The 23,455-nt window shown below is 45.0% G+C and overlaps 1 protein-coding gene across 9 annotated transcripts in view; it reads right to left on the bottom strand.

Moving 5' to 3' along the window:
• The window catches only part of MAP4K4 (mitogen-activated protein kinase kinase kinase kinase 4), a 164,379-nt gene extending 141,219 nt beyond the window's left edge, over positions 1-23,160 (bottom strand). For 2 of the 9 annotated variants that reach the window (XM_056485705.1, XM_056485746.1), the window contains exons 1-2: positions 22,523-23,147; positions 22,100-22,165 (exon numbers count right to left, since the gene is read on the bottom strand). In XM_056485705.1, coding sequence (XP_056341680.1) covers positions 22,100-22,165; positions 22,523-22,579 — 123 coding nt within the window. In that variant the 5' untranslated portion in view covers positions 22,580-23,147. Of the gene's footprint in view, positions 1-22,099; positions 22,166-22,522 lie in introns of all 9 variants that reach the window. The other 7 variants (XM_056485684.1, XM_056485724.1, XM_056485690.1 and 4 more) reach the window with 6 other exon arrangements.
• Positions 23,161-23,455: the final 295 nt, after the last annotated feature.

The following is a 23,455-nucleotide window of genomic DNA, read 5'->3' as shown; positions in this document are numbered from 1 at the left end:
TATCCTTATGAGGTTGGGTTGACATTGCCTTCTCAGAGGAAAGGAGAGCTTGCTTGAGCAATTTGCCTAATGCTGAATCTATTTTAAGAGCAGTGACCCAGATCTTTGTTTTGTCAGCAAATGACTTGTATAACAGAGATGAATTGACAAGGAGTTGAACCAGCATTGGGCAACACCAAGGTGCTGATGAGTTTTGGCCAAGGCTAGTGATGGACAAAGATAGCACCAACAGGCTCTCCCACCTGAGCTTAATTTTCAAACCTGCAGTCAGCCAGAGGGTCATCCATGGCTAACACAAGCCCTGAGAGATCCAACCCTCATCAGCAATGTGACCATGACCCTATGACCCATATCCATGCTGAGAGCAGCTCTCCATGGCTCCATAGCAGCAGAGCCCCCTTAAAACACATCTGTTCTCAGAGCAAGGAGCAGGGTGAACTGCAGCCCTTCAGCAGAAGTTTCACTAGTGCTGTGCACAAAGCAAACACATCCTCTACCCTGCCATACACAACACACCCTCCCTGATGTCTCCTGAAAAATGAGGATCTGCCTGATACCTGTCTCTGCACAAAGCAGGGGGTCAGAGGGAAATGGCCAAGCCTGTACCCACAGGCAAACTGCTCGCTCAGCTGCACTTTGGGGGTCTGAGTAACTCCTCCACACTCACTGCTGGAAAAAGCTGCAGACTGAGGAGACAGATAGTCTTGATCAAGTATCCCTAGACACCTGCCTGATCTTAAACATGCTTTTTATTACCAGTGATTAACAGGCAACCAAGCACTTGGCAAATCTGGAGGGGAGAGACTTCACAGAGGCCCTGAGGCTGAGGGGAAAAAAAGCAGAGTTGCTAGCGGGCAGCTGGATAAGACCAAGCTACTCAGGTGGCTTGTATTATATTTCTTGTCTGGGAAGGTCTTTTGTTTTAGCTGTCTCCAGCACTCCTTACATACCTATAACCTTATGGAAAACAGACTGAACAAAGATTAATGTCTCAAGTATTAAATATTCTGATGGATGGAAAATGCAAACTGAGAGACCAAGAAAATACCATTAGTAGAGAGGGAAAAAATTAAGTCACAGAAAACATCTCCAGAAAGGGTCTCTCAAAGGACAAATAGCTGCAGACCTGGTCAAAACAAGGAGCAATGGGGAAAGACCACCAAACACCAGCTTGCACCCCTAGCTGGGTGAAATAATTTTTTAACAGTCCTGCTTTGCACAGGAATGTATTCATTACTCACAACAAAACACCACAATTGCTTACACGGAATCAGCACTTTTCCCTTAGACAAAAAAAAAAAAAAATCTGTGTACTTGCTAGGAGGGATATCTGTACTGTGAATAAACAAATCAAGTTCTCTCTGGAGTGGATTTATATATTTTTTTTTTCTTATCCTCTGCAGTCCAGAGCCTGCAGGCCCCAAGAACATGAGTAAGCAGCAAGAATAGGCTGCCTGAAACAGCTACAAGTAACTGCTCAAGGCCGAGTTGGTTGGGCTCTTTTCCCCTTGACCTCCCTCCTCTCCATTCAGTGTTTTGAGAACACCAGTGCACTGGCTGATATAAATCACACAGGGACACACAGGCAGGTGCATCTATTCAGCAGAAATCACCTGTGCCCACAGCCCTCTGACAAGGCAAGTTTATCCAAAGGGTGGGAATGCAATGCAGAGGGAAGGTGAAAAGTCTTCGCTGTGCCAGCTGGGAATTGGGAGGGAAGAAAGCAAACATGCACAGAGGCCAGTGGCACCTACATACTTACAGCACACAGATGGGCAAATACATTCCAAATATAACTCAAAAAGAGAGGAAGACCCAGACTTCTGCTCTAGAATGCACAAGAAGAATTAATCTCTCTCCAGTTAAAAACAAACAAACAAACAAACAAAAAAATAACCCAAACAAACCCCTAAATATTTTTTGATATAATATATATATTTTTTTAAATAGGAGGCGCAAATGTTTTTCCACCACTCCTCACTCCCATCCCACCATGCCTGGAAGCAGTGGCTGCTAACAACCCTACAGAAAACTGCTGCCAACAGCAGAAAAAGAAAGGGTTCGTTACAAGGAAATACATATGTTTGCACTTTTAATAACTGATTTTTAATAAAGTATAGGAAATAGCACTAAAACCAACCTTATGATAACACAACAAAGGTAACCAAGTATTTCTGTATTTCTGAAGCAACAAATTTCAAGACCAGAGCTTTCTGGACCTCCCAGAGTTGAAAATGTAGCCTTATGGCCAGTTCCACAGGGATGGCTCTGCCCATCATCAGGATGTGGCTACAAATGATTATACCCAAGTGGTCATTTCATGATGGAAAAGGATCACAATGAAAAAAAAGATGTCAAAATCCTGCAGACTTAAAAAAATCAAAAGTAATTAAAACCACACAGAATTCAAGTCTACTAGAGATTTATCAAATATTTAATACAGAAAGCCCTGAAGCATATTGCTGTCAACTGAGCTTGAGAGAAGCGTGCTCCTTTCCCAGCATACAGCTTAATCTGTTCCCAGGATGCACTTCTTTACTCAATAATTTCAGTTTAAACAGAAATGAACTGTGGATGTATATTTTAGCTGAATTACTGCCTTTCTTTAAACAGACCCTGGGTAAAAGGGGCATTAACCGCCCCTCCATCCTGTGTGCTCAGTGCTTCTTATCAGCAAGATGAAGAAGTATCTTTCCAAAGCATGCCCTTTAATCCTTCTGGTGCCTGAATGTGAAGCCCCACCAGTACAATGCCCCCAGAGTGGGACATGTGTGGCACGTCCACATGGCTCTAATCTTCAATCAATTCCAGCAGAGAGAGCATGAAACACAGCCAGTTAAATTCAGCAGAGCAGGACTAACAAGATCCGTGTCCGAGGGCAAGAGCCAAACACTTCAAGGGGTCAAGTTGGAAATATGCTGCAATTTCAACTCTTCCAAGAACCTAGGCTGCTTTCAGCAATTCCTGTATGGGACAGGTACAGGACCAATCCCTAGAAGGAAAAAGTGACTCCCAAGTACTTGAGCACCTATATTATTAGTGAATTTGCCACATAGGAGAAATTAACAATGATTAGAATCTTTTGCCTACCCAGTACATTACAGAGGTCAGCACCAAGCCCATCTGCAAGGACTGCTTGCTCTTTTTCATCCAGTAAAAACTTCAAGAAACACAGTGTCCTAGAGTAACCACAAAGCAGCCTGTATCTTCCCCTACTGCCTTTCCAGCCTGCTGGTACCACACACACCCCATGTGAACAGTCTTCCCCTGGAACCACTGCAGCTCCTCAGCAAATGAATTTTTGTCCAGATGGTGGTCTCAGCAGAAACTGCTCTAAGTACCTCCTAATACCTAAAAAACCAGATTTGGCTCAATCCTTCCACAACTGTCACCTCCTTGGAGATCAAGGCGGAGGGGGGGGGGGGGGGGGGTGAAGAGAGGAGGTAATCTTAAAAAATAGATGCAATTATGGTTTTCCTGGGGGAAAAAGGGCTATGTGAGTACATTCAAAACTGCAGATATCCAAGAAAGAGAGTTTTGATCTTTATAATTTGTTCCCTGCTGCTACCAGGGAAACCACTGCATTACTATCCAGCATCTGAAAGACTGATACAGGGATGCAGGGGCAATCAGCATGTGGAAGGCTGGAGATGAAACCTACAGCAGTTTCTTCATCCTCCACTGCTCACTGTATGGCACAAGGCCACAGACACCCTTACACACTTCTCAATTCATCCATGAGGTGAAAAAACTCTGAACAGATAACTAATTTTACTTCATCTGGTAAACCTGGCAGGCTAGAAACTGAGTATATAATAAGCCTGCTGTGTTCCTGCTCTCCCATCCACTCCATACCCAGGAAGGACAGGAAAGCAGTTCCTGGGCAGCAGAATCTGAATCAAAGCAAAAGGATGAACAGCTCCCAATGGAAGAGCATCGCTCCTGTGTACAGAGTGGATCACCCCGAACACATCTGGGGGAGAGAAGCACAACCAGCAAGGAAAACTGTGACTAAGCTCCAGGCTCCAATGGCAGTAACTCTACATTTAAAGCATCCCACATCAAATGCTATTATCATCTAGGCAAATTAAATGGACCATTTCTTAAGGCCATGATGCCCACACAGTCTCAGGGGGACAATCACACGGGCTAACCCACAGAGCCAGAGACAGGATGTGGTGAAGGTCCACGTGGCAGCTCCAAGTCAAGCTAATGAAGGCAGACCCACAGAGACAACCTGCCCTCCTCCCTCCATTCCCCCAGTTCCTCTTTAACAGCTGCCTAGCACCTACCGACACACACTGCCATTCTGCACTTACAGAGCCACTAGGCACCTCCTTGCACCTAGAAGCCCAAGAAACAAAAGTTCATGTATATTGCATGTCCTACAGTGAGCTGCGCTGGGCATCTAAACACTTGTCACAATACACTGAAAAGGCAGAAATGTTGCAATAAAGAAGTCAAAGCAGAATGTCAGGGGGTGACAGTGCTCTCCCGGAATGCAGCACTGGTAATTCACTTTTCAGAAGGAGAGAATTTTAGAAAAGGTTGTTTAAAATTTGTTGTAACAAAATTTAAACCAGTCCTTCTTCTTTCATGTTTCTGATAGAATGTCTTTTTACCTGCCACACCCAATCTCAAAATAAGTATCAGCTACAGTTTATCCAACTCAACACTGCATTTTCCTCTCCTGAATAAAATTAACAGCCACCCTCAGTTTAAAAAGAGATTTCTTAAACTAACAGCTGCATCAGAACAGCACTGAAATGCCTTGAGAGTTTCTGCTTAAACCCACACTTTGAAAAGGCATGATGGAGTTCATTTTCATAAATCTGAAGAGAGAAGAAAGTGAAATGCTTTGCTAGAATTTGTTCTGCATAAGTGTAAGAAAGGTACCCTCTGGAAATGCTTTTTGCAGGATCATAGAGAGAAAGAGTATGAAGCCATTCTCTTTTTTAAAGAGCAAACTGATTTTCAGAAGCTGTGTTTTAGGCTTTGAGGGGCAGTTCAGAGGTAAGATGGCACTTGAATTTTGTTTTTTACACTAGTTTCCCAGAACTCTATAATACACGCGTCCTAAATATGTATTCACACATTGGTTAAAGCCTTTGCTTTGTTTCTACTCTGTACCATGGAGTAGTTTTATTTAAAAAAACAAAATTCTAACAAAGTCCACTTGATAACTTAGTAGAAGGTTGTATTTTAGCAACAACTGCAGGCAAAGCAGAATAGAAATCAGCTACTTGCTAGCCCACAGGTGGGCTGCTCTTGGATTAAACAAAGGTCAGAATATGATAGCAAGCCCTGTAGTCAAGGAGAGGTGCCTGGATCAGAAGAATTTGCTGAGACCCTGCTTGAATTGGCACCAATCACAAGGGGCTGCAACTCCTTTTTTGAACAAATCTGAAGCAGACTTCACAATGTTTTGCCATGGCAGGCAGACAGCACAGGCTGGGGTTTGACCCTGCACTCTTTGGGCAGGGTGGTGATGCCTGTCCCGGGAGCACCACACCATCACACCTCTCCCCTGTTTGGTGCCCTTTTGTCCTTCCCACACCAAAACCCGGTTGTTCCCCATTTCTTCCCTCCTCCCCAATGAGAGAAACAAAGGGTGGCAGTCTCTAATGGTTCCAGACAAGAGATCTGGGGCTTGCTTTATTACATGCTTAATAGAGCACTGAATTACTGGTGGTTATTGCCTAGTTTAACTGCTTTCCTTAAAAGAGAAACATGAGCAAACAAGTATGTGTCATGAAAAAGCCCCTATTCAGACAGGAGCTGACAAGAGAAAAAGCATCCAGAGTTTATGACTGTTTGCTACTAGTTTTGCATTCAGGCACCAGCTGAAGTCACAGCAAATGCAAAGAAATCCCCACCTTGTCCACCACCTCCTTAGGGGGCTTGTCTAGCCCTGGATTTACCTCCTGAGGTTAGGACACACTAAGTACCCAAGGCTTTAAACCACACCAACTTAGCATGTGTCAAGGACAGCATGCCCTGTCTAGACAAAGACTTTCAATGCACTTTAGTGAGCATATCCAAATCTCACATCTTATATCCCAATGGAGAGAGAAGCCCTGAGAGAGAGCAGAGAGCATCTCCCCTCAGAGCTCCTCTGACTGAGGGGAACACCAGAACTTCAGAAAATGGTACCATCCTTTTTCTCTGGAAGACCAGGGTTAAAAAAAAATACCTCACTGGAGAAGAAGCCAGATCTGTAAGCAGGGGTAATCTGAAGTTTGAGCACACACCTTCCTAATGACCAAAAATGAGGGGGTTTAACGAGAAGCAGGGGGGAGGATCTAGTCATCTATTTTTTCATTAAACTTCTAAGGATTTCAGACCCATAACCCAAATCCACAAATCCAAACACAGCTGAAGTCAGCCCTGAGGTTGAAAAAGTGTTGAGGACAGAATGAAATGGACAAAGCTTCATTTCTTCAGAAACCCAGGGTAAAAAGAGACCACAAAAAAAAAAAAAAAAAAAAAAAAAAAAAGAAGCTACAGAATGCATGTGAGCAACACACTAATGTAAAAACAAATATACCTGATTCATCTTGGCAGAACTAGAGCCATTATACCAGACATCATGTGGATTTAACCATATCCTTCTATTTGTTAGTTACTTCTAGAAGAAAAAAAAAAAGGCCTCAGACAAGTCCAAAGGAAGAAATGCAAAGGATGACGAGCATAGAGTTTAGAGGAAGGGAGACTAGCAGGAGGAATTCACCCACATCAGATGAGTATGAAGGAAGACAGCAAGGACAAAACAAACCACACAAAGGGAGAGAAACCTGACACCACTAAGGAAATGGGCAAAATTACAAAATTCATTATACAAAAAGAGATTAAAGAATAAGTCAAAGAAGTTAAGGACCTGAGGTGCTTCTGAGAAGTGTTATTTCTAGAAATAATACTTCTTTCTCTCAAGTCTGACATGTGAACATTGTCTCAAACCAAAAATGTGCCAGCCTTTGTCCACACAGCTCTAACCACAAGCTCCAGAGCCAGGCTGACACTCAGTTCAGTTCCTCTGACTTCAGCAGACATGATCTGTTCCTGGACAGTCAAAGTACTTCTAGCTTTACAAAAAAGAAAAAAAAAAATACAACAAAATACCACCTAAGTTAAACCAATACCCACCTCAATTCTGCACAAGGATTGCTTCTACCATGCTCTTATTCTACCACACTTCTTCATTTCTCAAATGACATTTACACCTCTTAAATTATGAGCATACAGGTGGTTTCATAATCTGTTAAGGTTTGCATTCCTGCTGGCCTAAGACAGTAAAGATGTTCAAAGCATTTCCCTCAAAACATTCAAACCATGAAATCCTGTATTTGTTGAAGAGAAGTTTGGCTCGGGTGCTCACAAGACTTTCTGCTGTCACGCAGAACTGTTCCCGAAATGTGGTTTTGCTGATGGCTGTGATTCAGCCTCAAGTCCCTAGTCATTTCAGTATGCTGTTTTTATCATCTTTCAAAGCTGTCCATAGTCACTATTAAAAGAAACCCACAAGATCCAGCACAGCAGAGACAAACTCAATCCCTGCCTTGCAAAGAAACTCAGGACTGAGCATCTTTGGAACAACCCTGTCTGCATCTTGTAAAGAACAGCATCTCAAGGTCAGGTTATAAACACGTCTCTCAGGGAAACACTCTGTACTGCTGCTGGGTGCACACAATCTGCACAGGAGAAAAAGGAATGGCCTTTGAAGATGGACAAGCTATTAAAATTTTACTAGGTGAAATGTTTACTGAAATAAATCTAATCTTTTCCACTCTTGTTTATTATCATAACACATACGGTAACTGACACACAATTAATGGAGCTTTAACCAAGAGCTCTTGAAAGAAAAACACAACCCAAACTTTTCATCTAACCTTGACAAAAAGACAGGTTTTGGTAAATTTCAGCAACACAAGTGGCTTTGTGATATTCCCTGTTTATTGGGCACCTCTCACTGCCACAAATGAGCACCATCTCCAAGCAGAGGAGGTGAGAAGAGGCACTGCCAAGTCAGCAGCATCCACCACCACAGAGATCCACAAGCAGCCAAGGCTCAGCAGACACAACTACAATCCCAGAGGTACCATACCACCCACACCCCCTTCAGTGGGTTTTCGTCTAGATGTGCCATTTCACAACAGCCAACAGCTGAGACAATGGCAGCCACAAAAAGAATTCTTAAAGAATAAGGAAGAGGATTTGGGATTCTTCACTTAAGAAGAATCTCTTCTTGTCCTAAGCATAGGAATCCTACAGGGTGAACAGATTTTAGCAGTAGCAAAACACTTTAATACTCAAGTCTAATGGCTTTCTTTCCAAACTCACAATCTACAAACTACTTTGATGCCATCTTTATGCATTTGAAATGCTGTTCACATTTCTTTTCCCCATTTTCTCCTTTCTGAGTTACAGAGCAAGATTAAAATCCACATTATGGTGCTACTGGATCAAGAGATTCTTCAGCAATTCCAGGTATCTCCAAGACCCAGTGCTTTCAGCACAGCTCTGAATCATGTAAGCTAGCAGGATCCCTCTCCGTGCAGGAATAAAGCAACCAGATACCACCCAAGGTGTTCCATCTGTCTGCCTAACCTTCCCTTCTCCTTTTTGAAATAGGAAATCCTTCTGATGGGGAGAAATAAAACCTTCCCCTTTCCCACATAGCCCAGTGCAACCATAGCATATGTACACAAAACACGCTTTCTTACAACACCAGCATGCACTGACTACACACTCTGTTAGCAAAGAGCTCAGAGGTACAGAGCAGCAGCAGATGAGGACACTCCAAAGCCAGCCCTGATCATAGCAAGGACTTGATCTGTTAACAGAGGCAGTGTCAATGACAGTGATTTCATTGCCAATTTCTCTCATCCTTTCCCAAAACCCAGCACAAGCATTGCCACAATACTCGGTCCATGAGGAGGCACCTCCAAATTCAGCAACTAGCCAAAAGAAGTCTTCTCAACAATGAGTGTATCTTTCTTTCTGAAGAAGAAACTAGAGCACTCCACCATTACCTCAGAGGAAACCTAAGGAAAGGTAGCATTACTCAGAGCTGATTTAGTGCCTCAAGCCATTCAGAAGACCATAAAGCCACTGACAGACAAGACAAGCACCTCATTTACAAGGGCTCTTTGATCTCAAATACAAATAAAATTAGGTCAATATTAAAGATTTTCATTCCTTGCCATATAAGATTGCAAGAAGGCTAAGAAAAGCTTTTCCCATTCTTTCTTTTAACACTCAAGTTATTTAGCAAGTAACATTTCTTTCACATGACTTGAAACATTTTTTCCATATTCACTTGTCATCACCCCAGAACTTAACTCTTGGTGAAAACGCACAGGGGGAGCCGTACAGAGCGTTATCCACAGTCGCCAAAGACAAGATCAGAGAATTTCAGTGTGCTCCATATGGGAGAAAAGAAGAGCAAAGTACACCTTTCACAACACTCAGACTGAAATAAAAAAAGAAAAACAAAAAGGAAGAAAATATTTTTCATTTATTTGTTATTCAAAGCATTCCAGTGATTTTTAAGAGAAGAAGATGAGAAAGCCTGTGCTGTCACTATTAATAGGCTGACATTCTTTCTTCCCCCACAAGACCACACCAGAAACACAGGCGAAGGCGACAAGTTAAGGGAGCCTGGAGTCATGCCAGCTCTTCAAACCCCAACTCTGCAGCATAGAGACTACTCCAAACAGACCCCAGGACAAGCTGTCATATCCCAGACTCCCCTGTAGTTATCAATGATGCACCTTTTGTTCCTTCTCCTGCAACAGTACATCATTAACTTCATCTGCTGAAATAGCAGCAGCTGACAGGATAATCCAAGGATATAGCATCACCTTGCATTTTTGATTTAACATGCTTAGCTGTGTTAGGGTACCTTTAAAATTTTATTTATTTGCTTTCTAAAGCAACCAAGAGCTCTCATGTGCAGCAGAAGGCCCCTGAAGCTATCACTGTAATGTGATATTTGCTCATAAATGTCAATATACCAATTTTAAAGGTATTAAAGCTGCTGTTTAGTCATGGCAAAGTAACCTAATACCTTCCTCACCTCCGTTACAGACAGCAGTACAGTTAAATGTGAGCAATTCAGTTCAGGTCTTTCTGCAAAAGACAGTTAAGCAGAAACCTCACCAACTGCAGGCCAGCACATAATTCCACCACAAATACAAAACAAGCAGGGGTACCATGAGACTTGCTCTATGAGATCCACCCACCTAGCCACCCAAAGATATTTAGACCCCTTCTCTGGGCAGTTTTTAGGAAACCACAGGGTCAGCATGCAAAATCTTCCCTCTCTTTGGCATGGGTAAGTGTGAAAATTGACCCCAGCCAGTTCTAAGGCAAAAGAAGGGATCTCTCTTGATTAAAGCACATAACTACTCTGTGTTCAGAGGTTTGGATTGTACCTCTGTTACATATTTCCTAGGTGGCTGGGAATAAATTACATCAGTTCTCCATCTCCTCACCCTGGAGTAAAGCATAGTGGATAACTTGAGTATCAGAGAAGCACATAAGAGTTCCACTTCCTTCTGTGTTTATACAGGACATTACCATGCAATTGAAAGTTCAGTTTAACAAATGGTACAGAATCTGAAACTTCAAGTACTTCAGGAATGTCCACTGTAGCTGCTGAAGGAATACCCAGGATATTGTCTTGAAAAAACTCAAGTGTTAATTAGAGAAGAGATACTTGGATTTACAACAGGTCGAGATTTAAACACAAGAGTCACAACCAGACTAAATTCTACTAGCTGAGCTTACAGATAGGAAGAAGTAATACAACAACACAGGTAGGGAAAATAAATAAATAAAAAACAAAACAGGTTTGATGGGAAAGGACACCTCACAGAGAAGCACACGTTTGAAAAAAAGAGTTTGAATATCAGGTACTTAATTACAACCCTTATCAACATCATAAAAAACTAAAGTACCTCTATAATTCTCACCTGACAAACACTAACCTGGATTAAATGTGTTCTCTACAGATGTATTATCTACCTGAACAGGAAAGACCCCAGTGCTTACTGCTGAAGCACAGTGAGGAGACTGCTTTTCACACTGATAGATTTATTTCTGCAAAACTTCTGAGGAATCTGATTGAAAAGAATTGTCTCATATAAGTTATCATACTTCATAGAAGAGTGCAGAGAATCCTAACTGAGAGCTAGCACATTCACCTCTTGGTAAATGCAAAAACAGGCCCCTTATGAGTTTTTTTTTGAGAAAATGGATGTTTCCCTTCCATGATGGGCACGTGGGGTTTTACAGATCACTCACTTTCATATATTCACTTACAAAGGCATTTTCACTCCTACTATATATCCCACAAAGAACATGGACTGCAAGAGCTGCTACATACACAGTACAGAGTGGGGTGAACCTGTCCAATCTTAGACATTCAGAAGACATAAAACTGAGACATTCATCAAAAGTTCCCATTTTAACTAACAGACATAGACTCATGTAAAGAGTAATTTATCTCATCCTATGGCAGTTATCTCCAGAGGCTATTCCCCTGTCCTATTTCTCTCCACCAAGTCCAAGAGCACACAGCTCAGATCAAGCAGCAAAAGGACTGTAAGCAGCCCAACTACACAAGCACCTTCAAAAGTATCCAAGCCCACTGCACAGAAACAAGCTTTACATTTCTGAGCATCTGTGTGTAAAAGCAGCTCTCACTACAAAATGCATTTTTCACCCATCAGGCCACCATAATATAACTGGAAATACACAGCACTATCAGTTTTTTGGGAAGCACAAAACAAATTTAATTAGGGCTTCCAGTCAGCAAATACCTCATTATTTGCAAACTCTGCTGCACCAGTTCCCCTGAGAATTATTTTGATTATTGCAGTAGCTCATGGTAGTGGACTACAGATGAGGATTCACCAGCATTTTGATTTTCTTTCTGTATCCCTATCTGTAAGGGTTTATAGCTCAGTTACAAGTGTTCCCTCTTGACAACAGCCAGTAAGACGGGTACAGTTGTGCTTTCTTTTAAATTTTCTACTGATTTTCCTTTGGGAAGCACAAAAATAAAGAAAAATAACAAACCAAAACATTATTGGGAGGGTCCCTGACTCTAAGATACATAAACCCAAGCAAGGCATAGAATACTTCATAATAGCATATTAAGACCCATAGACCTTAAGCTTTTCTTTTCTGCATTTGAAAACAAAACAACCCAACACCATTAGACAGCTGAAAGTTTAGGGAGCAAGTTTTGAGACAGGTTTACTTTGTTTTGAGCTCAGAGTTTAAATTAGAATCATGAACTTGCCCACTGTCATTCCCTACAGCTAGTCTCTCTCAATCCTGAGAAGAAGCTCTTGAAACTGCCAGAGCTTAACTGAAATTGTCATATTTTTAAGCCTTCAATTTTTAACAGTGCCAGTCCCAGAGAGCATCAGCTTTGAGGTAAAGAGTAGTCCACAGGAAGTTAATAAAACAGATTTGATGCAACTGATTATTTTGAGCTGCTACCATTCTTTTACCTACCTAAGTAATTAACACATCCACCTCTGTTCTCTGGTGAAGTTTCCCAGTGCAGGAACTACAGCCAACAACTCCACACCATGGACTAGAACAACATTAGAAGATGGTAACCCAAGTATCTACACATAATACCTGCATAACCTTCAGAGCCCTATAATACCCAGTGAAACTAAGGGGAACTCCATGGACAGACAAACTGAAAGGAAAAGCTATTTTGGGAGTTAAAACATCACAGAATGAATAGCCAAAGAAGAAGCAGAGGGATGTCACAGATAGATATGTGGACATGCATTTCCATTGAGCAGAGTGGAACTAGAAGGAAAACCTTGGAAAGCAGGTACAGAGTGGAGCAGCACCACCCCTCCAAAGCTGCAAATCTATGGTGCCCAGAGGGATCTCTTAGGACTTTCTCAACCAGGGTGATGATAAGAACACCTGGCAAGTGGACCATGCCAGCAGCCCCCGAGCCAGGGAACTACTGGGGTGCTTAAGGCACACAGGGGCAGGGGAGGAAGCAGACAAAAGTTCGTGGCACACCAGCAACAGCCCCAGCAGCCACATCCTGACCACAGCCCACAGCAGACCTCCTCCAGGGCTAGCACTACCTTGCTCCAGGAAGAGAGTGGCCACCGCTCACGCGGCCCCTTCAGCCACAGGTACAAAGCCATGAATCACTGCAATCCCTGCACTGAGAGCAACTGTTATCAATGCACCACGGGACAGCTCCAAAGGGAGGTGACAGAGACATACTAGATAAGCCCTACAATACCAGTATAACTGCATCCATGTTAGGAGTTTTACCACGTTAGCTGTTTTATTGCTAGACAGGCCAATCAAGACCTGTTGGCACTTGCAGTGTCCTATTTGTACAGTGATAATGACAGCCACAGTGTCAGAGCAACCCAGGAAGGTGTGGCTCTGGTGGGAAAGAAACATTTTGCCAGAAGTGTAAAACCATCCCCCCCAAAACACATCCCTTATTCTGGCACACAGTCAAACACAGCTAGGTGGGCTAAGGGAGGTCTCCTCAGCCTGGGCCATGCTGAAATCAGCACAAAAACGTGTCAATGAACACTTCCCTGGTGTGCATAAACCCAAAGCCTGGCCGACTAGTGAGCTGCCATGGCTAAAAGCTAATCTCTTTCATTATATATAATAAAATATATATATATATATATATATATAAATATAATATAATATAATATAATATAATATAATATAATATAATATAATATAATATAATATAATATAATATAATATAATATAATATAATATAATATAATATAATATAATATAATATAATATAATATAATATAATATAATATAATATAATATAATATAATATAATATAATATAATATAATATAATATAATATAATATAATATAATATAATATAATATAATATAATATAATATAATATAATATAATATAATATAATATAATATAATATAATATAATATAATATATGTGCTAATACATTTCTACTAACAACTAAGGTGTCCCTTACTTTTTCCTATATTAAACACTTCCTTGACTCCACACTACTTTTTCTTCCCCACAACTATCAACAGTCCTAATTCATTCTCTACATTTAAGCCTTGTTCTCCTTCTTCATTCTCTGATTTCCTCTGTAAATTCACCTTTCAGTAGACTGTTTCTCTCTGAACTGTCCTACTATCTCTTCGTAACTCCAAATCTTCCCATAGATTTCATCCTTCACTTGCAACTATGATGCAAGGTCAAGCAGGAGGCCATAGAAGAACCTTTGGGAGATGTCAACACCCTTCATGCCCATACAGTTGAGCTGCATAGGGCACTAGAGATGGGACTTAGTTGCACCAATTTCTAAGTAAAGTGGAGAAAAGCCTACTCCATCCATACCTCTATCTGATCCTTATGTGCCCCTGAAGTGCATATCCTCTGAAAGTCTCTGTGATTTCATCCTTCTTTAGTGGTGCTTTTCACAGATTTCCCAATTGGCAGCAAATTAAAAGCAACACCACTGAGGTCAAACTGTAATTATTCATTACACTCAGAACAGCAGATTTCACTCTGCTGCAGGACAGCAAAGCCTGAGAGAGCAGGGGAGTGCTTTGCTGGCAGTACTATCAAGTCTCCAGTCAGTATTTGCTCCTCTTTCAAAAAGCTGCTCTGTCCTTTCTCTAACACTGAAATAGATACCACATGAGTTAGGCCTACAGGGCCCCACAGCCACCTTGGAGGAGATACATCAGGACTTGCTCAAGACATGACAGAGGACCAGGAATGAGGCTTAGCTGGAGGTATCATGAGCTTCACAAGAGTGTATTGGCCATTCAGCAGTACTCCACAGCTTGTAATGAGGGTCATATTTTTTGTGCCTCTGTGAAAGTGCTTCACAATGCATCCAAGGCAGAAAATACACTTTGGAGACTGAGATGCAATATCAAAATCCCCAAGCCCTCTACAATCAAAACTGCCTCAAGGTTCCCAAGACATAAGCACAACTGAGGGCTTTTTCCTCCTCCTTCCCATAGTTGGCTGATTTTAGAGCCAACAGTATCTTTTCTAGAGCCCATGCTAACCTGAGAAATAATCAGAGACCCATAATGTTACAAACATAAAGTATTTGATAAGAGAACTCTTGTGCAAAGCTATGAGATCCCCTCCCAAATCCACCTCTCGTTCAAGCAAGCTGTATTCGTTCCACCAATTTCTGTGGGCTGAGACCTAAAATAAGGATGCAGATAAGAATCTTACTGTAACTTTGACTACAGTCAGGCTCACATTGTGCAAGTCAATGCTGTTGAGCTTAAACATCAACGTCATCCAAAGCCTGGTGGAGCCAGAGTGTACAGTCAGAAATGTAAAATGGAAAAACAAAAATACCACTTTCCTCCACAGAAAACAGGTCTCAGGAGGGTAGGTATACAACATAGTGGGCTAAAACACTCTTTCAACTGCAAGTACCACTTGAAAAGATGACTAGAACATAATGTGTATATACAAACACGTGCTAGACCACATGAGAAAAGTCAGCTAGCATTCTAGTCCAAAAATTTATACTAAAAAATGTATATGCTGAAGGCAAGGAAATGCAAAGGGTGAGCACCTCTTACAATGCTGCATTGCCTTTGGGGACGTTCCTCTACATCATTCCCTTGGGTGGGAGGTGCAGACCTGCCATCATCACAGAGACCAAAAGAAGGATTTCTGCGCTATCAGGCCAAGGCTCTGGTGCTTGGAAGTTAGACAACATATCACCAAACTACATGACATTTCTAGGAGAGAATAAAAATTAAGTAAGGGATGGAAGGTGTACATTCCTGGTTTTCTCCTTTCTTCACTACCCCAAAATGACTAAGAACCCCTACTCCAGGCCCTACAGATACAGCTCAGCTTCCTCATGCCTGGTGCAAGAGGAAACCTTGATGGGAAAAACCATCCTCACATACAAGCCCAAGCAAACGACCCCCACCATTGCCAAGGGAGAGGGAGCCCACACATGCAAAAAGCAAGGAGAGAGTACCAGATGATTTCAACTGAAATTTTATCCACATCAGTTGTAATTTCTCCCTATAGAAAGCTGAAAAAAATGTCTAGGAGTCAGCACAAAACTCTGGGCTGGATCTTGTTACAGCCATCACCTCGAAGCCCTGCACACACTCAAGTCCCAGAGTGCTGGGACTCTTCTAATTAGTTCAGAATAAGGAGTCTTTGCCCCAGGAGTTTACAAAACCCCCACATTTTGCAAACAGACAGATGGGACTGGGGGAGGAAGAACAAGAGGGACATGTGGTTACCCACAACTGGCACATTGCTTTCTTTTCTCTTTTTCTTTTTTTAATAAAAATAAATATCAGTAATCCCCACTGGCCACCTGCCTGGCTTTTGTATATTTAATTAAGAAGGATTTGGGTGATGAAGAACTGGTCAAAAGTTCAGTCAGTTTAGGGGAGGACAGGAAAGTAAACATCTAGCTGCAGGACCCAAAAAAAATACCATTATTCCAGCCGCTGCCTGGTCCTTCACAATTTCTAAAACAGCAAGGTCTCACTTTGCAACACAATCCACAAAAAATCAGAGGAGTAAGGGAAGAAGTGCAATTTGTACTTAAGAGAGCTGGTCTGGACCAGTTCCTGAAAGCCAGTGACCTAACTGATCCCCAGTACAGTTCGTCTTTATAGTGATAAGACTAGAATTGTATTCATGTTTAACAAAATCATTTGAATCCACAATGATGTGCCTTTAGCAGTGAGAGAAACAAAGGGGAGAGAGAGAAGAAAAAACACCCTTAGCTGAGTTACTAGAGAATACCAAGAGCTGTCCTATCTTCCTATCCCCACTACATGGTCACCTTGTAAGACAGAAAGTCCATTAAGACAAAAATAGGGTATCCTTAGCGTGGGAAAACATTTAGCCAAGTTTTAATTTACTTTCAAATCAGCATTTAAACGATCGCATCTTACATCACTTCCTTTTACGAGCCAGCAGTTAGACAATACACATCATTTACATGCAGTTTTGGAAGGCTGCAACATAGATCAACAAAAGAAGCCTTCACTATGAATTAACTATTACAAGGCTCTTAGAAAGTCACTCCAGCCTCCGTTTAGGGCAATTAGGAGTATCATCCCTAATTCTCATCTTTCTGGTGCACTCCTGCTATGCCTCAGAACTGCCACAAATACATCCTTCCACCCAAGCCATTACTGCCACAAGACAATTACATGTCTGAGAGATGTAACAGGACACTCACAAGGGCTAAAGTGTTAGATGTCTTTAAAAACAGACACGTACGCAACAAAGGAGAAAGTGATTGAGCAAGTTAACATGGTTCAGTCTCAACAGCAGAATTACAAAGTTTTATGACTCTATGAATGACCAGATAGATGATAGATATTTTAAAATTTCAAAAGTATTGAACAATTGCCTTTAGGCCACAGGTAATTTTTGCATTTAAAAAAATAAAATAAAATAAAATAAAATAAAATAAAATAAAATAAAATAAAATAAAATAAAATAAAATAAAATAAAATAAAATAAAATAAAATAAAATAAAATAAAATAAAATACCAGAAGGGAAGCAAACACCCAGCTAAGACCTTATCTTGAGACAAATTCCAGGAATGTTCTCATTTGGTGCAAGCCCAACTTCATATTAAGCTTACTGCTGGATGTGAAAAACTAAAACCTAACCGCAGCAATGCTTAAAATGCTTCTCCCACTACTTGCAAAAGATCAAAAAAAGCCCTTAAGGCAGCAAATCACTGGTGAGCTGGCTGAAAAATCCCAGCTACACGGCATCGGGACCGGGCTGGCTCAGGAGGGAAGGAGAGGGGCAGCACATCCGTGCTCCTCCCCAGCCGCAGCACAGGCCGGCGGCGGGCCCGGAGAGCCGGGTGCGGGTATAGCAGCACTGCTCCGGCCACAGCAGCAGCATTGCCCGGTCCGGGTATAGCAGCACTGCTCCAGCCACAGCAGCAGCATTGCCCTGGTCCGGGTATAGCAGCACTGCTCCGGCCACAGCAGCAGCACGGCCGGGTGCGGGTATAGCAGCACTGCTCCGGCCACAGCAGCAGCACGGCCCCGGTCCGGGTGCGGGTATAGCAGCACTGCTCCGGCCACAGCAGCAGCACGGCCCCGGTCCGGCTACAGCAGCACTGCTCCGGCCACAGCAGCAGCACGGCCCCGGTCCGGGTGCGGGTATAGCAGCACTGCTCCGGCCACAGCAGCAGCACGGCCCCGGTCCGGCTACAGCAGCACTGCTCCGGCCACAGCAGCAGCACGGCCCCGGTCCGGCTACAGCAGCACTGCTCCGGCCACAGCAGCAGCACGGCCCCGGTCCGGGTATAGCAGCACTGCTCCGGCCACAGCAGCAGCACGACCCCGGTCCGGCTACAGCAGCACTGTTCCGGCCACAGCAGCAGCACGGCCGGGTGCGGGTATAGCAGCACTGCTCCGGCCACAGCAGCAGCATTGCCCCGGTCCGGGTATAGCAGCACTGCTCCGGCCACAGCAGCAGCAGCACGGCCCGTGCCCGTGCCGGCCCTGCCCGGCGGGCCCAGGGCGCTGGCCCGGCCCGGGGCTCCCCGCCCGCCGCGGGCACAGGCGCGGCCCGGGCCGGCCCGCACACGCCGCTCGGCTCCCGCCAGCTGATACCGGCCTGCCCAAGGGAGACTGCTCCCTCCCAAAGCCAGCGCTGGCCTGGGACTCCCCAGAAGTGTTAGAACGACCGACCCAGGGGGTTCCGCGACCGCTCCTTCCCGCCTCGGAACGCTGCCGGCCGTACTTGGCAGCGGTTAACCTTTTGCTTTCTCTCTAATCGAAGTGGTGCAGTTTCCACGCCATCGTTCTCGGGTTTCGAACCAACTACGAAAGGGAAAACAACTCATTCCCCAGGATCTCCGAGCAGCAGTAGAGAAGCCCTGCTTGGCCCCAGGACGAATGAGGCAATCCCCGCTGCCCCCTCCCCTCTGGTGGGCAAAGGCTTCCCCAAAACAGCCCTTTCTTTTACCTACCCAGGCCCCCCATTAATTCACACAAGGCTCCTTCACACAGGAGACGTGTCAGTAAGGTAATGAAGATGAAAATAATAAAAATTCTATAGATTTCAGAATCACAGAACTGTTTGGGTTGGCAGTGATCTCAAAGTTCATCTAGTTCAAACCCCTTTGTCACAGGCAGAACTTTCCACTAGGCCAGGCTGCACAAAGCCCCATCCAACCCAGGCTTGCAGGGATGGGGCATCCACAAGTTCTCTGGGCAACTTGTTCCTGTGCCTCACCACTCTCAGAAGAAAGGATTTCTTCCCAATACCTAGTCTAAACCTACTCTCAGTTTAAAGCCATTACCCCAATTCAAGCACAGCAACATAAAACTTTGTGTTACCACCTCACCAGTGAGGTCCCAGGCCCACAGTAATACTCCACCTAAGCCAAGCCATTTAATGCATAAAACGCGGGAGTAACTCGCATTTAGGTGCCAAACATCCAAGGACTGCCCTCACATTTCATACACGTACAAACATCTATACACCTACATATAGCTAAATAAAAAGCTAAGGTAGAACCAGCTACAGAAATATCGCTAGGCATACAGATGAGCTATTTCCAGCTAGCTCAGCTAAGGCAAAGAGGAGAACACCAGGGCTGTTTTCTGCCTTCCAACAGGTTGGCACAGTGGCCTGGCCAGCGCTGCTGGAAAGCCGACTCCCCGGGCAGGCGGGAGGCGACCTCGGGCATCACCGGCGGGTGCGGGAGGCAGACAAAGAGATAACGTCATGGCCTCCCGCTCGCTCCGCGGCCTCCCGCAGTGGCAGGTAGCCAGCCAATCCCGCGCCCGGGTGACATCATCGCCGATGCCGGCACACCACCGTGGAAGTGCATCAGCTACGGCTCCGCGCCCGGCTCCTCAGGAGCCGCCAGCACCCCGCCCCCCGCCATGCCACACCGCTCGGACGGGAAATAAAACCATCCAGGAAGAGGGATTTCAAGAAGTGGTTGCCGGGTAGGAGGAAAGCGGAAGGCAACAAGCAAATACAGCGTAAACACGTTTTTCCCTAGGTTATGCAGTTCCTATGAAAGCCCTCAAAACATATACATCCAGTCTCATCTTTGGGTGTCCCTAGAGCATTTTTCCTAGCAAAAAAAGTGGCCGAGAAAAGTTAAATACTGTTGCAACAACTTTTTAATTTTTTTTTTAACATAACTTCATTAGTTTTTTTTTAAAAAAAAAGATGTTTATCACAGCAAGGAAGTTTTTTGGTTTGGTATTATTTGTTTACACACAGCCCTCTTAGGTGTCCACATTATCAGTGCACGTACACAAAAGTGGGCAAATGCCTAAGAAGAAGCAGTGCCAACCCAAACTTCAACACCTGTCAATCCCTTACTGTCTAGCAGGGTCTACGGCAAGAAAGGAGACTGCCTGTTGCTCCCCATTATCACAGTGACACCGATGCTTTTAGACATCAGGTGTTCGTTCAACTCTTCCAAGGCAACAAATGCATGTGCTCCGTTTCACTTCTAATGCTAACTATTCTGGGAGAGCTCTACCTTACTGAAAGAAAACAAAATTTAAAGTTTCTGTTGTCAAGACTGGTAAACTAAGGAGAACTTTGCTCATTAACTCAAAAGCATTAACAAGTACACTGAGAAACAGTGCACTAAATTGCAATAATTAACCGGAGAGTTTCAACTCACACATTCACACCCTATTTTTTTTTTAGTAAGGGTTCAGATGATGCAAGCTCTGGGAGCAAATTTATTACAGAAAAAATTGTATCGTTTCAAATGGCAGAAAAAAATTAAATTGTTGAGGTTGTGTCAAAGTGCAGCTTTTTACTAATCGTCCCCCTCTCCTGTTGCCTGTTGAGCCACATTCTTTTTTCCACCTTTATACCAACAGCAGCAGCCTGGCTATTCCAGCTCAAGTCTGAAAAAGCAACTAATACACTGTGCAGGCAGACTAATTCTCCATCAGGAAAGCTGAGGTTCATGCCCTCAAAACAAACTGACATGTGTTTCATTTGCAGAAGAGGCACCAAAGCGCTTTATTTAGTTACTGGCGCTGCAAGCAGCAGTATCTTGCCATCAGGGAAACTCACCAATTACACCCCCTTGTTTATAAGCAAAAAGAAAAACAAAACAAAACGACAACAGAAAAGCAACCAAAAAACCAAACAAGCAGTTAAGCATCTTCATCTTCCTCCTTCTCTCTCCAAATGCATCTTGCATTTCTACAGTTTAAGGCTAGAGCCTCCAATCTTTAGCCAAGTATTAAGTCTGTGTGAATAATTAGTCATCCTGGTAGCTAGCACTCACTGCAAAGTCATGCAAGCTTAAGATTTGTTTGTTCCACTGACTGCACACTAAAGGCGAAAAAAAGAAAAAAAGAAAAAAAGAAAAAAAGAAAAAAAACTAGGCTAGTTTCACACCCACATGGGCACTCTCTGATTTCTAGTTTTTAAAGTCATACACTTGTCAAACAGGTTATTCTGGGAATTCTGATTTTCACAAAATAAGCTTCTCTACTTCAGTCACTTATTATTGTCACTCTGCACCCCTTATCTCTGCACAGCCCATCAGATGCACTCGCCCCCAACTCCACAGCTTCAACACTCTGAAGGATTTCCAACAAGGAAACCGGGTGACAATTTTAATTAAGGCCAATGTCTTTGTCTAAAGTCACTGCAGCAGCAGCAACTTCCATAAGGATTTCCAGCAGCAAAGCAGAATAAGCCTGTGGACGTATTTGTATAACCCAGCCAGACTCTGACAGCGTCCACTTGGTTTGGTCATTTCTCTGGAGGGAGCATAGAGAAGGATAAGGACAACAAAGGCGTATTTCACCATTTACAGGACGGGTACTTAGGAGAGTAATTTGCACCCATCTGAAAAAGCAGAAGCCGAGAGGCTGACAAACTTGACAAGGCCAGCAACAATGACAAGGGCAACACTTCTACCACCCCTCACTGCTCCGGGTGCCAGTGCGGGCGGCTCGCCTTGCCTTCAGCCGTGTGCTCAGCCCGGCGCAGGCAGCGGGTACCCTCTGGAAAATCGGCAACAACAAAAGGAGAAGAAATTCTGACACAAACCTTGTAGACTTGCCCGTACGTGCCATTGCCAACCACTTCCACCAGTTCAAAAATCCCAGCGGGGTCCTAGGGGGAGGAAGGGGCAGAGGGGGCGGGGGAGGAAAGGGGAGAAGAGAAGCGGGGTTACATTTTTGTTCAGGCGATGGCTGCTGGCAGAGCCCAGCCAGCGAACCCGGCTGCTGGCGGCGTGCAGCTGTTGCGCCCTGTTTTTCCACGCACATGCCAATACATGCAAACAAAGGAAAAGCAGCCCAGGGCCCGGTCCCCCCGCCCGCCCCCGCGGGAGGGCTCCCCGCATGCAGCCGCGGCCCCCCGCGCCCCGGCACCGGCCCCGGGCCCGGCCGCTTCCTCCCCACCGGCCCCGCAGCCCCGGCAAGGGGCGCGCCGGCCCCGCGGGGCCCCCGCCCCGGCCCCGGCACTCACCCGCAGGGAGGAAAGGTCGATATCCACCAGACTTTTTGCAGGAGAATCGTTCGCCATTTTCCCGTCTCTTCTCTTTTTTTTCCTTTAATATTTTTTTTCTTCACTGTTAAATAATAGCGAGGCCGCTCCTCCCTCCCTGGAGCAGCTGTGAATTGAGCGGAGCTCCGCTCCTCTCCTCCCTTCCGCCCTTCCCTTCTTCACTCCAGCCCCGCCGGGTTGAAACTCTTCAGCATTGGGAGGGGTTGGCGGGGGGGGATGATGGATAGATAGATGGATGGTGGGAGGAGGAGGAGGGGGGAAAGGGAGGTGAAGGAAGGGAAGGAGGAAGGAGAAGGGGTGCTGCTGTTTGTCCGTCCGTCCGTCTCCCCGCGCTGCGGTGCGGGGCTGGATCCCCCCGAGGATCCCGGCCGGCCGGTCGGTGGCTGAGCGGGTGAGTCGGTGGGTGCCCGCGCGTCCCCGGCGGCAGCGGGCTCACACCATGTCGCGGCGGCGGCGGCAAGAGCGGCGCCGGTGCCGGCAGCCTCTGGCAGCCTCACGATACGCCCCGCAGCCGGGCATGGCACGGCACGGCTCGGCCCGGCCGGCGGCGCTCACGCCGGGAGCCGGCAGTGGCAGCCGCGGCCCCGCTCTCGCATGGGGGGGCGGCTCACGCCCAGCGCCGCGGCGGAGCCCCCGCCGCCTGCGAGCCCTTCCCGCGGCGCTGCCCTCGCATCAAACGGCGCCGGGCACCGGCGGGCAGCGGCTGCGCGTCCCGGCGGCGGCGGGGCAGGGGCGCGGGGCTGGAGCGGGGTGCTGCGAGCCAGACAAAGATAGCCGGGGAGGAGGAGGAGGAGGAGGAGGAGAAGGAGGAGGAGAAAATATACTGCGAGCGGAGAGAGAGAGAGAGAGAGAGAACAGCTCCCCCTTCCCTTCTCCAACAGGAAAAACCGGCGG

The sequence above is a fragment of the Oenanthe melanoleuca genome, chromosome 1, assembly GCF_029582105.1.
Source record: "Oenanthe melanoleuca isolate GR-GAL-2019-014 chromosome 1, OMel1.0, whole genome shotgun sequence".
Taxonomy (NCBI): domain Eukaryota; kingdom Metazoa; phylum Chordata; class Aves; order Passeriformes; family Muscicapidae; genus Oenanthe; species Oenanthe melanoleuca.
The sequence above is the reverse complement of the archived record's forward strand: the minus strand, read 5'-3'. Positions and strand labels throughout refer to the sequence as shown.